The 14448-nt window shown below is 39.5% G+C and overlaps 1 protein-coding gene across 3 annotated transcripts in view; it reads left to right on the top strand.

Moving 5' to 3' along the window:
• rnf24 (ring finger protein 24) overlaps positions 1–14448 on the top strand; it is a 31673-nt gene that overhangs the window by 9395 nt on the left and 7830 nt on the right. For 2 of the 3 annotated variants that reach the window (XM_085779265.1, XM_085779255.1), the window contains 3 exons: positions 6072–6221; positions 10336–10378; positions 11176–11217. In XM_085779265.1, the coding sequence (XP_085635391.1) occupies positions 6079–6221; positions 10336–10378; positions 11176–11217 (228 nt within the window). In that variant the 5' untranslated portion in view covers positions 6072–6078. Of the gene's footprint in view, positions 1–2986; positions 3230–6071; positions 6222–10335; positions 10379–11175; positions 11218–14448 lie in introns of those variants that run through there. The other variant, XM_085779246.1, reaches the window with a different exon arrangement.

The raw sequence follows: 14448 nt of genomic DNA, 5'->3' as shown, positions 1-14448 counted from the left end.
TTTGTACATTTTCTGTGTCAGTCAGTGCAAGCTAAATCTGTCAGATTAATTTGTCTGCCACAAAATATGTCATGAGATATCCCCCCTTAACTTATAAAAAACAGCTCTAGTATGGAAAGATGGTAATATGAAAACTTATATAATGATTACTTTGAAGGTTTTTCTTTTGAAGCTTTTGTCTGTTTTGATGATACCACTAGAAATCGAGTCAGACCTTTTTAAAAAGCATAGACCTAAAGCTTTTCCTTTATAATATCCTCATGTCTCATGCGAAGGACGGGTTTGTAGTTGGACACACTGCCTTTGGCATGTGTTTATTTTCGTCTACAGTTTGGTCAAACTGACAATTAAAGGCTAAAATATTAACTTATTATGTGTCTCGTGGGTTGCGCAACTTCCTCCTCTTTTCTCTTTTGCCCTCTCTGCTATCATTTCGCAGCAGTTGAAAATTAATAATACAGTTTTTTTTTTCTGTTCTATTATAGCACAGGAAACAGTGCACAGCGAGTATGAAGAGTGATTTGCCCACTCACTCGCTTCCCATGAACGTGATGTACTACCGTATGTGTCTTGTTGCTGGTTATGTAAGTGGGTGAGGCCATGTGAAAATGTCTCAATGAGATAGGCAGATGGTGGCAAAACAGGGAGCGATGGGAAGCGCAGATGCAAGTCACATCTGCCCTTTCTAACCAGAAGACATCACATCGACTCTGAGTGCTGGATTATCTGCTATGTGAGATGTGTTCACAGTAGCCTCATATTTTTAGATGATATACGTAACCTTGACTTTTTTTTTTACTAGGAAATTCATAAAACTGATGATGGACAAATTCAAGTAAAACCCCAGAATCAGCTGTATTGATGAGCTGCTGTGTCATTACTGGCCGCCAGAGGATCTGCAGTGGGCATTGGCATCCACACTGCTAGTTTGACAAGCTCTCCTTGAAGGAATAACATTGTTCTTTTAATCAGTATTTTTACTGGTAAATGCAAAGACTATATCATATGATTCAGTTTGTATACTCATCATACTACACAGTGAGCCCTTATGTCCCGTATGTTTGCATCTGGATTTGTCATGTTTCTCCAAAGTCATTCAGTATATTTGCCATCTTCCTGTGCGTCCGTGATCATTACATAACAGTATCTACAAGAATTTATGCACTGCATTTTTGATGTCCTGTTACAGGCTTTTTGTAATCCTCTTGCTATAGCAATTTAGCTATTCGTTTGGTTTTGCTTAGTAGCAGGCTCCTGTACTTGAAATGTGACACCCCAAAAATGTTTTTTGTGGTATGTGGGTTGTTTACTGCAAAGGAATTGGATTTCTAGATTACTTGATATACCCAAGATCCTGTAGGTCAGCGAATCTTGATACTCTAGGGGTGACAGGGACAGTGAAGGAGAGGAAGACTTTTTAATCTGTCCAACAGTCTAACCTGTAAGCAGTATTTGATTGATTACTGTGATGGTTATTTCTTTTATTGAATTGGTGATAACAGAAATTGATTGACAAATGCCCAGACCAGTGACACTACTTTGCAGTACAACTGTTTTCTGAACCCAACTAAGTGACAGAGTTGAGTGCCTGATGAAGATACAACATTGGCAGTTTCACTTTCTGAATGCTTTGCCCCAAACTGTTTGTTTAACGTCATTAGGGGGTGTCACTGTTTACTGCTGGTCCACAACAGTTTTCAACTGTCCTTACTATATTTTATCAGTTAGTGACTGGCGGCTCTATTTACTTCAACTGCTGAAGGTAACGCGCCTTTATTTGAGGAAGGCCTTTATTTCTTTCCCGATCTTTGTAATTTGTCACACCAGTATTTTTTGTATGAAGCTCAATTTTTAATTTCTCCTATTGCTCTGTGAAACAAATTGTACCCCCCACCAGCACCATTGGTTCATGTATTGGTATTTCAATGCTTACACACTGACTGTCCCCAGGTGGGAGCAGCATAATTCCAGTCGGCCACTTTGCAGCAGGTGCATACCACTGTAATTACAACTATACAGTCAGTTGGTAGGTTATAAATTACATAGAGTTAAATTAAGTTTAATTCAGAAACCCTCAATTCACAAGGGTGATAATGTTATGTTTTTATTCAAATTGTTTTAGGGAGTTGTCAGTTCATTTGTATGATTCTTTTGAGTGTGTGATGATGTTGAACTGTATTTAAATAGAGAAGCATATCTGTTATTTAGCCTTCCTTCATCTGAATGATCCACATCGATCACACAGGTGTCCCTAGGATCGTTAAGAAGGATTCATGTGTGAACTTTGGATAGTAGGACAGTTAATTCATAGTTGCCTTATGAGTCACTTTATGAAGATCATGTCACCCCTGGAGGAGCCACACCTCACTACTGACAGACCTGCTTTAAGGCACCAAGGAACAAGCTGTTCCCAACGTTGGTGGCTACAGAGGCTGCAGCTGAAAAAGCTTTGGGTATTGAAATCAACAGAAACTCAAATTCACCTTGATTTGCCCATCTGTGGTAAATTCAGTTGACTGGACATGAGTTTTAAAAGTACACATCTGTCTTAATAAGGTAAACAACTGATATTGTACATCAGAGGAAAAATCCAGCCATGAGGAGGAAGGGACTCCCTGAAAATCTCAGAGACAAGGTGTTGAGGCACAGATCTGGGTAAGGCCACAAAAATAGTGCTGCTGTGATGATTCTTGAATTGTAGAAGTTTTGGAACAACCTGCACTTGAGTAGTTGGTGGAGAAGGACCTGTGGTCAAGAAGCTGACTGGCTTTGGAGGAAACCACTTAAAATGGGCAAATATAGATGATATAGATAGATAGATAACATGAGGCTGCAGCATAACAGAATGTGGAAAAGTCAGAAAATGTTGTCAATGCGCTGTATCTACGATGTAAGATGGGTTGTCAAGGCTGATCTCAGATGTTTCCAGAGGGGTTTATATTTGTGGAAAGTGTTTGCCGTGTAACAGGTTTGAGTGCTCAGATAAGCAGGGGGAGTTTGTCGTGGCTGTTAGGAGAGTGAGACAGCAAAAGGAGTTGGAGAGGGGACAGAAGTTTGAGTCTGGCATGGAGCCTTAATCAACGCAGAGAACAAGTGCGATGGTCCCTGCCACTCAACAGGACCTAATCCACTGACAAGCACCTCGGGGACAAGTTGTGTCATATTTCAAAGGCCTGTAGGATACATTTATGTGGATTTTTCTTCTCCTCACCATGAAGGCGCCACTCGGGTATGCATTTATTGTGTGTCTGTGTTTCTACATCAAAATAATACTAAAAAAATAATAATAGTAGATGGTGACTGTCTTGTGCAGGTGGCACCAGTTTTTAAGATAACTAGAGAAAGGTCATCTTTAAAGTCTTAACAACTTAATGAACTACTATTAGGACTGGAATGTCATCGTGTTGGTTTGATGATCTCCATCGCATAGTAGTTGGTGTGAAAGGCATGAAGCTCTGCAGCGTGTTTGTGTGTTCAGATAATAATAATCAGGGGGAAGCTGTGTGGGTTGTGATAGGATGGAAAAACAGAGAGACGCAGGGAGGAGTTTGACATGGAGCCTTGAAGTTGGGCATCAGAAATACATCATTGTATTGTTTTTATCTTTAGCTGATTAAACGTAAATAGTGCGCTGGAGGAGTGACCAGCTGAAACAGCTCATGCTTCTTTGCTCATTGCAACTACCTAAGTAGCCACTGTTACATAAAAAATAATAAATCTTTCATCACTCTGGCTGTGTCTTAATTGTATTATTAAGTCACTTGTACTCTCTGTACTGTACATCCTCTACCTATGGATGCGTTGATATGCTGTTTGCATATGCAGCATACTGCATAAGGCTTTGTTATCAACTGGTATCAACGACAAGCAACAACAGTCATGATTGTCCAATTTGTCTTGCTGGGTCACGGTCAACTTGACAATGATTCCCAGCTCCAACTTCCGACTTCTAAGTTAAATTTAGGGCAACATATTCTGTTTCCTACTGCCTCATGGGAGCTGCTGGATGAGGTTTTCCTGGCAATCATCTTACGGGTTTAGTGCTTGTAAACTCTTGTTTACCGTCTCATGAAGGCAGCACATTAGCCCCATCCCTTGTTTAAGATATTTGTCGCATCCAAAAATAGGCTATAGGCCTATCTTTAGTGCAGGAACCAGTTTTCCAGCCACCACCTGAACTTCATGGTGGTGATGGTGTACTCTGGCTGTATAGTTTGGCTCCTGCATTAGCAAAACATGACAGTTGCGTATGACTGTGCTAAATTTAAACAGGTTAACCTGATTTTGGTAATGTTTACCTTCAGTTTTCCTCTTCTGCACAACAGGGACAACATAGTTCTGTACAGTGAGTTAGTTGTATTTGTGGTTGTGAGGAGAGAGCAAGTTTAAGTTACTAATCCTGTCACCCCTGCTCTCTTATATCATAAGCCAAGTTGCCAAGAACACCGTCCTTATGTAAAACTAGAGAGGTGGGAATATCTCAAATGGCATGTGACACTGTGCCAACCCCTTCTAAAGGGGAAATGAGTGGCCCCATCATCATGATGTTGTGTCTTCTCAGGATAACGTTAAGAGGGTGTCCTCCATGTTCCTGACAGTGAGACACGTCACTAATGTTACAGAAAACAAGATTTTCTGAAACACTGTGATACACACATGGTGTTATCATAAGCAGAAAGGGTTTTTTTTAATGGTCGTGGCCAAATCTACAAAAAGTTTCCACTATCCAGCTGAGTGTAGACGAATGCCGGTCTTGGTGTTTGGGAAGGGGAGGGGCACAAGATAGAGCTCCAAAGGGAGTCAGTTATTCCTGTCTCCCCCTCCCCCTCCTCTGTGAGTAGGCGTAGACATGTCGAGTCATGTCCCCCAGATATATTGAGGAAGAAGACTTGACCAATGGGTCCTTGTTGGGGCGTCTTAGCTTTTTATGCATCAGTTGCTCAAAAACATTTTTTAGGTATAGCCATATATTTAGAGCATATAGTACATGGCAAAGGGAAGCCTTTTTGGACATGATATATTTTTTAAAAAGTGTATTTCAAGTAATAAAAATAAAACAAAGGACCCCTTTCTCTCTGCTTGGGCACTTACCTTGTTTATGAAAAATAAGGAGAAGTATAACACTACAGGAAAAGCCCTGGTAGCTATTTAAGACATAAATGACAGTTTCTTGGCAGGGGTGTTTTCCCTTTGGCGATTCCAGGGTCAGAGGAGGAGGACTTTTCACTGTGTGTTTTCTACACAGTGAAAAGTCCCTTAAGGAAAATTTGTGGTTAGCCTATACAAACAGAATTAGACTTCATCTATTGCACCATCACCCTGCTCTTTAATTTCCCTGTATATTTAGAGATTTTGGAATCTACCCAATTTAACCCAACCCTTAGTTCAAGAGGGTGTTTTCCAGTTGTATCGGCTCTATCAGCAGGGACAGGCATTGGCTTATTGGAGTGATTTGAGTGAAGTGCATGTTCCTTCTATGACGGGTTTTAATTGAATTTCTCTGTTTGAATGGGTCAAAGTAGTCTTTAACATGACCTGGACTACTGGATCTGAATCACTACGGGCGCACCAGTGCCAATTTTTAGGTTCTCCATGCTATGGAGTTTAATGATGATGCAGTTAATACAACAGTCGTGCAGTAAATTCTGCTTTCATTAAGTTTATAGTTATAGAGTCTGTACTAAGTTTGTCTGCTGTTGCTCTTCCATAAATTTCCTATGCCCACAGTAACTTGTTGTCTTTGGTCTTTTTTAAACTGTAAAATCCATAACAATGAAAAAAGCAGAAGTAAGCCAATGGGCTTTCAGAATAGTACCACCATATATAGGCATTCACTTTGTTTTTTGGCAGCTATAGATTGTAAGAAACAGTGACATTGACAATAAAATTAAACCGAAACTGAAACCAAACCTTGAAATGTGTTCCTGTAATAGAGAAAGTCAGACTCTGAAGAGAAACTAAATTGCCCTACTAAGTTTTTTTTTATTGTCATCTAATGTATTTTGTCCTCAGATCATGTTGAAGTGAGTGGAGATTCTTATGTACTGTATTTCATCTGTCTCTCTATCCAGACTATCCATGAGCTCCGATTTCCCGCACTACAGTTTCAGGATGCCAAATATAGGGTTCCAGAACCTTCCCCTTAATATCTACATTGTGGTGTTTGGGACGGCCATCTTTGTCTTCATCCTCAGCCTCCTCTTCTGCTGCTACTTAATAAGGTAACATCCATACACTCTTTAGCTTTGGATTTGGTTGAACGTAGAGTTTTAACTGCATCTGATGATTTATTGTGTGGGTTTGTGACAAAAAGTGCCATACAGGGGTAATTTAAGATAGTCAACAGTCCCAGTCTATTCACTGGGAGCAACAAATCACCAACAAATGAAATCTTGTGGTTGTGCAAGACAAGTTGCCATTTTAATGAACCATATGGACCACATTATCCTGTTCATGCATAACCACTTTCCAAGAAAACAAAAAAGGCCTGGTTGGAAAACAGATTATAAAGTGCTGTGATGAAGTAATAACTGCATGCAAACCAGTTAACCAGAGAAATCAAAATAATACATGTGAATTTAGAATTGACATGGCTTTGTTCAGAAAACATTTTGTGCAGCCTGACTTGGCTTTGAACAATGTTTTGACCAGCAAACTGTCAGTACCATCTACTTATATGATACTTGAAAATAATAATGACGGCTGAATGTTAATTCTCACAGACTGTCATTATGCAACAGTCCTCATAGCACATCCTGTACATTTCAATTCACTTTGGCTCAAGAATTATTCATTCAGCAGTATTGTCATGTTCTGTTATACTGGCTAGCTCTATCTCTATATGAATACATAAACAGGTACCAATATTTACAAGTTTGTGGTTATTAACACCTAAGACAATTTTTGATCTAGTTATGTAAAAAAAAAAAAAGCAGAAACACTGCAATAACAATTCTTATATGAAAGATGGTTACATTGAATATCTAATAAGCACTTTATTTCTTTCCAACGTACTGTATGGCACTTGTCACTGTGGCTTTTAGGGACCCAATTAAATGGCTGCCTTTTTCCTGTTTTTTTTCTTTCTTTTTTTTTTTTTCTTTTCTTGAAAGTGTGTTTTTTACATGTCTTGCTAATTGTCATGTCACAAAAGAGCGAAATGTTTCAACAGCACAGTTTGGAGATGGTAGCTACGATACAATAATTGGTAACTTGATAGGAAAATATGCTGATTTTCAAAGCTGCTTGTGTACATTATTGTGATCATGGCACTTGGCGTCAAAGAAACTAGTTATAACCCATTTTTTCTCAAAGCCATTTAAGCTTCTAAATTTTGATCAAATTTACTTTTGGATATTCATAAAATTGGCATTTGGATGTTTCAATTTCTTTTTTCTAGCCATTTATATTGATCTTGTTAAAACAATCCTGTATGCATTAGGCCTTGAATGTAATCCAATACTTATTTCCCCTAAAGTAAAAGTAGAAATGGTTACTTGTCAGCCTTTTGCCCCTCTTTTTGACCCCCTAGCCTAATTGAATTGTCCTGGCTGCTGTTGCTGCAGGGGTTTTCTCCTGACAGCGACAAACTGAGCAGAAATAATGTCCAGCATCTTTTATCTAAGACAGTGAGAAGCAGCAGTTCTCAACAAAATTCACCCCTCGCCACCCTGTCATTTCCTATCTTGCAGGGCAAATGGTAAGTAGGTTACCGACCACTGTGTTCCTACAATTCTTCTCCTTCTAAATGTAAATAAATATTTATGACTTTGATGCAGTACCATGATTCAGAACTTTAACGTCAAGGTTGCCAGTTTAGTATAGGCAAAAAGAGGAGCGATTTTTGCTCCATAAAAGGCGTCTAAAGATGCAGTCTCCCAAAGGAACTGGCCCAAGTTGACTTAAATCAGAAGTACCATCTGATGAATACCTGAAAATTCTGTTTAAAAACAAATTGCTTAAGATTCATATAATACTGGTCTCAAAACAGACAACTACCTTCATTTTCTTTCAATATGACCCAGAGTCCTAGAGATTTATACAGTGAGCATCATCACTGCTCTTTTTTAATGATAGGTGAAGGGACAGAAGAATTTGCATGCTAGAGTGGACATATGACAGGTTGTTATCTCAAAGCCAAAGATGGTTTGACACAAGGTGGATGCTTAAAGATGCTCAACCACCTATGAGTCCTCAGTCCTCCACAGACACATATGTGAACACAACATGCAGAAGCAGTGAAACCTTTTTCTTAAGTGTGGGCTGTTTCTGACTGTGGAGCAGCAGGCCCTCTGTGGTCATAAAACAAATCTAAAGGTGTATAAATGTGCTGTATAAAGAGTTGCAGAGCAATTCCTATCAGTCCATTATGTAGACAGCTCTGGAGTCGGCCAACACATATTTTGCATTCTAGTTGCCATTTGACTGCAGTTAAATCATGACGACGATTGACGATGACGAGTTTTCAGAGGAAGGTAAATTAGGACACAACTACACTACAGGCCAAAAGTTTGGAAGCAAGATCAAATTTTTGTAGAAAGATCATAGTTTCACTGGTATACTTTGCAACAGAATAAACATGGTTATTATGTAAAGAGTCACTTTTCAGGATACAGAATTATCAGGTGTACTTGCTTATAGACTTTGCTTTCTTCAAAGTAACCTCCTCTGGCTTTAACAACAGTATGGCAAATACGAGGCAACTGTTGCACAAGTTTTTTAAAGCTTTATATAGTTCATAAATGAGAGACTGCTGATTTGTGGGATGCACTTTTCTGACTGATCAATTCAATCCGTCCCACAAAAGCTCAATTGGAGAGAGGTCTGGAGACTGAGAAGGCCAAACCATTTTTCGAAGTGTACACCTTCCTCTTCCTTTTCTTACCTTTTTCTATCATCATAAATTTATTCTAGTCTCTTCAGGGTGTAGTGAACTTCTTTGTTGGCCACCATTTCTGTGGTACGGTAGTTTGTCAGAGATATGAACACAGTTGAGATTTATTTGGATTTTTGTACACAAACTCTCAAAAGCCAAAGAGCTGTAGTGAATAATGCAAACTGTGTTTGTTTTTTACTTTTGCGCTTAAGTTGTGACTCTGGCACATCTTCTCAACCCTCTTTTCTTTTGGTAACATTTATTCAGCAATGGTCTGGTAACATCAATGTATTATCTAAAGGTAAATTGAGGAAAATGGTGCATATCAATGAAAGTAAAGTCTGATCTTACAGTAAATACATCCCAAATTCATAAGGAAGGCATTGTGAACAGAAACTTGAAGTTGCTTCCAAATGTTTGGCCTGTATTGGCCCTGCTTCCAAACTTTTGGCCTGTAGTGTAGGTCTTTCAGCTGCTTTGCTGTTTACCTCACCCAGTTTGTCAATGGGCCAAGGGCCATTTGGCAGCACCCACCGGTCACCCACAACGCCCCCACACCGTCGACCTTGTCCTCTAACTACCATTGGGAGTCTCTGCACCTTTACCTGCTGACCTCTTTCAAAATGTCAGTTTCTCTCCTAGACTGTGCTGCTTGTTTTACAGATCCCTCTCACTCTGCTGCGAGAGGTTAAGGTTACTTGTAATGGAGGTAAATCTTACAAACCTATGAACTTCTCCTATCTGTCTCCCTCTTGTTTTCTTCTCTTTTTCTGTATATTTTATTCTCTTTGTCAATACTTAGAATCTCTTCTGATCCAATTCTCTTCCTCTCTTAATTCACTGAGTTGATTTGTGTTTGCTCATGTATAAGAGCAATGATTATGAAGGGTAACACCAAGAGTTTGATGTAAACCATAAACTTTGGTTGTATTTGTTGGTTCTATCCTTCTAACTTGGCCTTGTGCAAGCTTTTGTAGACTTCCTTAACCTACAGTAATGTTTTTCTAAATGTCTGAACCAGTGTATTTTTGGCTGATCTTGAGGGTTGATATTTTACTTAAGTGCAGTGTTTGTTTTGACACAAAACCAAGGCTTAAGGCTTTTTAGGAAGATACTTGTTAATATGTGACCTGGCCTACTAAGCAGTTACAATGTCAATTTGCCATTATAACTACGCTTCCTTTTTGTAATTGGTTATTTCAGTTAATATTTATTTAGTAATTAGTCCCATGATTGTATTTTGTACTGTTAGACTGAAAACTGCTTGTAAACACCTATTTGGTGCTGATGGGATACACTAGAATAGACTGGTGTCAAAAGGCAAGTATTTATAAGGAAATTACATCCATGATTGTCATTTTTCTCTCTTTTTCCAGGATGTATGGATAGTTTATTGATGCAGTCAGCTGGGAAAAGTCACTTACTAATCAAAAAGATGTTTTGTCTTTACGTTTACCCAGGTTACGGCACCAGGCACACAAAGAGCTGTATGCATACAAACAAGTAAGCCTTCCAGTGACACGCGCACACACACACACACACACACACACACACACACACAGAGCTATATGGAAATCACCAATTATCTAGCAGAAATGAAGTGTGAGAGTACTGTCTGAGCATTTGCATGGGGAAAATCCTGAAGATCCCCTCTTGTTTCTAAATGTCTATTCAACCTGAATTAATTCGCTGAGTCCTTTGGCAGCTGCAGGTGTGTCGGGGTTAAGCTGTTCGATGGATGTAGCCCATTTCAAAAATACTTGAACGTTATGTGAGAACACAACTGCAACATCACAACTCCTGAACTGTAGTGAAGCTGAAGGGAAGCGGTTAGTGCTGAGCGTGTCAGTGGGGTTTAGCCTGCAGAGCTAGTCAGGGCGAGTGATGGAGGGCAACCATGACTCGTAGGCCCTTCAATTATGTAATACCAGAATGTACTGCCACCCAATTAAATGTCAGCGTTAAACACATGGACACACACACACACACACTGACCACAGTGGGGGTTTTTTTTTCTCTCATCACTACCTGCCAGTTTAAAACATGGACTTGTCCAGGTCATCTGTGAGTTATGTTATGTAAGACCATCATGCTCATGTAGAAGACACACATACTGCACATACACACTTGTGTTCATGCATTTGCTGGAATCCCGCAGCTATATTGTATTTAATCCTGTTAAATCACAGCCATTTTTAGCTGTTAAGTCTCCAGTGTATGTCCAGAGGAACTGTTTTCTGTGATGTTATTACGGCATTAGTGTCTATCAGTGACTAATCTGTCCTAATTATCCTCCTCAGGTCATTCAGAAGGAAAAAGTCAAAGAGCTAAATTTGCATGAGGTAAGCACTTATCTTTTTTCACTCAGCTATTATCAGTTGATGACAGTTTAATATCACACGTGTTCCCTTTTAACGACAAAGACTATCTGGTGGGCAGAACACTCTGTAATGTAACCTGACAAGCACACGCTGTACTGTTGTATCAGCCACTTTTGGACTAACCAGTCATATGCTTCTCAGTCTTAACAATGCCTCAGCCACAATGTATTAACATCCTTTGCGTCATCCATTTCTTACTTTTATCCTCTTCGTAGTGCAGTTACATGGAGACCCATAATGCACTGGGCCCTCAATTGATTTAAATTAAAGTGCTAAGCCCTGGGGCTCTTAGGGGGCAATTTATGTGTTACTTATAACCATAATGGCTTAGCTTAAAATGGACAATAGATTGCTCCAAATGGTACAAACTACTGTTATGTAATGTTTATGATAAGTATGTAGTCTCAGGACATATAGTGACATCTGTGCAGTCCAGTGCACCTCTAGGCCTTTGAGAGAGTGTTTTGTGGTGTTGACTTGTTTTGAAACAGTGATGAAACACGGTTGTCATTTAACACTGAGCACACCCATCTTGGCACACTGTCACATGAAAACTAGCATCTTGTGGTTAAGTCATGAGTGTCCTCACTACCATTGTTATGTAATGCTGTATGCCAGCTCAACTTGGTCGGAAAATTACAGCGAACAGCATGTAGAGTATCAGCACTGGCTTTTACAGTGGAGAAACGGTGGTCTCCGGCCAAGAGCACCATCCCTGTAACACTGCAGTGCAAATGAAATGTTAACAATAGCATCTTCATGTGTGCTTTGGCATGGGGATAAACACAGTTTATTGTCAGCCACGTTGGAATTTCCCAGTGTCCCATCAGGCATCAGGCTTTCATTGTTGATGTTATTGGAAACTGAGCGAAAGCATCAGAAGGTGTCATGTGAGTGAAGTCCATGACAGAGTAACCAAGCTGTGTTTGTGTAAGGACAATAATATGCACACACAGACACACATGCTCGCACACACATTAGCCTGGGTGAGTGACCCAGTTTAGAAGACTCCCACACCACAGGATCACTGGAGACGGAGACATGACTATAGACTATGAGCTGCACAGATTCAGTCTCAGCATTTTATCAGAGAATCTAGAGCTGAGGTAATATGAGCTCGGTTTACTGCTTAAGTCTTGTAGTTTGTATGATGTGTAATCTGACCAGATGACTGCTTATTTTTCAGCATCTGTTTGACCCAAATCTTCCTTTAACACTCCCATATGTTGCATGTAAAGAATACCATGGTAAAGAATGCATGTCATACGATATGGCATAAAAGTTGAGGCACCTTCTCTTTGTTACTATGTTCGCCAGCAGTTCTTTTGGCCTATTTTTTCACACAGGTTTCACACAAATGCACAAAGAATAGACTACTACTACTACTACATACAATGAGCATTCACACATTACTAAAAAACAGAACAAAACAAAAAACACAACTAGTCCTAATATAAATAAACAGTGGGCACATGCACATCCAATGGACGCTCCACCCCTCTAATAACCAAGACTCTGTTGTTTAGAGGACGGTTGTAACGCTGAACTGATTCAGATGTTCTGCATGAGAGATTTGTGAGCAGGCAGATTTTGTGTTTGTTTTGTTCTGTTCTGTTTACTCACAAAATCTCAGTGTAATTAGTGTCTGTTTAACTGAGGAAGGAGCTCATTATGTAATCAGCCACTGGGACGATGCTACAGTATAGTGTTGAGAATAGTTGAGAGCCACGGTAATAATACAATCATTGTTATTACTGTGTTTAAAAATAAGAGGTTTGTAAAGCCAGTGCCACAAATATATTTACACAAACTGACACTGGAAAGAAAAAGGGTTGAGTGACACATAGAAAATAACTCATAACTACAATATACCCCAGTCGGTTGTAAAAGGAGAGATTGTGTAATTAAATTTCTTGTGGCTCCAGAAAGTATTTCAGACCCCATTTATTTTCCTAACTTTATTCTCTTTATGGGAAAAAACCTCATTTTTCAGTGTATACTTGACAACCCATAATGACACAATTAAAACAAACTAATTAAAATCAAAAGCCAAAAACATTTGCATCTTCAGTACCGGTATTTCAGTGGCACTTCACATATATCCTGTTATTCCCGAGCTTCATGAATGCCCTCTGGCACAAATAGAAGTGTTTGGAGACAGAAATGAAAGCAAGTGGATGCAGATCTGGAGAGAGGGAAAAAATGAGAAGCAGTTGGCATTAATTTACTTGGTAGTTGCTCTTTACAAAACAGAAAGTAACAGGAAAGTGGGTTGGGCTGATGCAGAGGTGGTGCCAAGGTGCCAGGCAACATGTTCTCATCACTAGAGAGGGTTAGGGTTGGAGAGACAGAGAAAGGGACCTGTTGTTCTGAATACAACCCCACTTATGTTAGGTTCTCTCCTTTTCTCTCCAACTTAAATCTTGTCCTGTTGCTAACCGTGACTGGATCATACTTTTTCAAAATTGTTGCTTCTGCTTGACATGTGAAACATTGATTTGTCTTAGGCCGATCCATTTTTTTTTTTTTTTAACATATTGTTTTGAGAGGTTACCACCAAATTAAGTCTATGTTTTTTTTGCATGGAGTCTCTAACTAAAGCTTACAGGATTAATTGACTTAATTGTGAAAAAAAAAGTCTCTGTCAAAAGTTGGCAAAGAGTGCCAGATCGCAGCTGTGAGTGTGACACGGCAGACAAGGCAATGAAAAGAACAAAAACGCTGATCCATTCACCAATAAAGAGAGCAAAGCAGACATCTTAACAGAGGATTGTTCTGTGTCCAAAAATCCTCAGGATAGAAAGCTAAGAGCCCTCATGCTGTTCTTTTCATCCTCACTTGTCCATTCACTCCCAGGAAAGAAGAGCTGAGAAAAAGAAAATCTGTGTGGCTAAAAGAAGTGATAGTTGCAGGGTACAGCAGCCAAAACACAGTTTGCCAAATTAAAATCCTCTTTCATGAAAGTGTTACCCCCTGGGTTGATGGCGTTTAGTGATGGGAACTCTGTGTGGACTACGTTTTTTGCTGATCCTTGTCTGTTTTCTCACAAAATGTCCAGTTCCACATGCAAACTGTAACACTGTGACTGTGACTAATTTTACTTGTGTGGAGAGGGTGTAGTCGGATTTGTGCTACATGCGTAATACATATGGTGCAGTTGTGGTTACAGCTGACATGACATCTGACCGCAGT

The sequence above is a fragment of the Trachurus japonicus genome, chromosome 1 (genome assembly GCF_045865225.1).
Source record: "Trachurus japonicus isolate A0001 chromosome 1, Traja_1.0".
Lineage (NCBI taxonomy): Eukaryota > Metazoa > Chordata > Actinopteri > Carangiformes > Carangidae > Trachurus > Trachurus japonicus.
The sequence above is the reverse complement of the archived record's forward strand: the minus strand, read 5'-3'. Positions and strand labels throughout refer to the sequence as shown.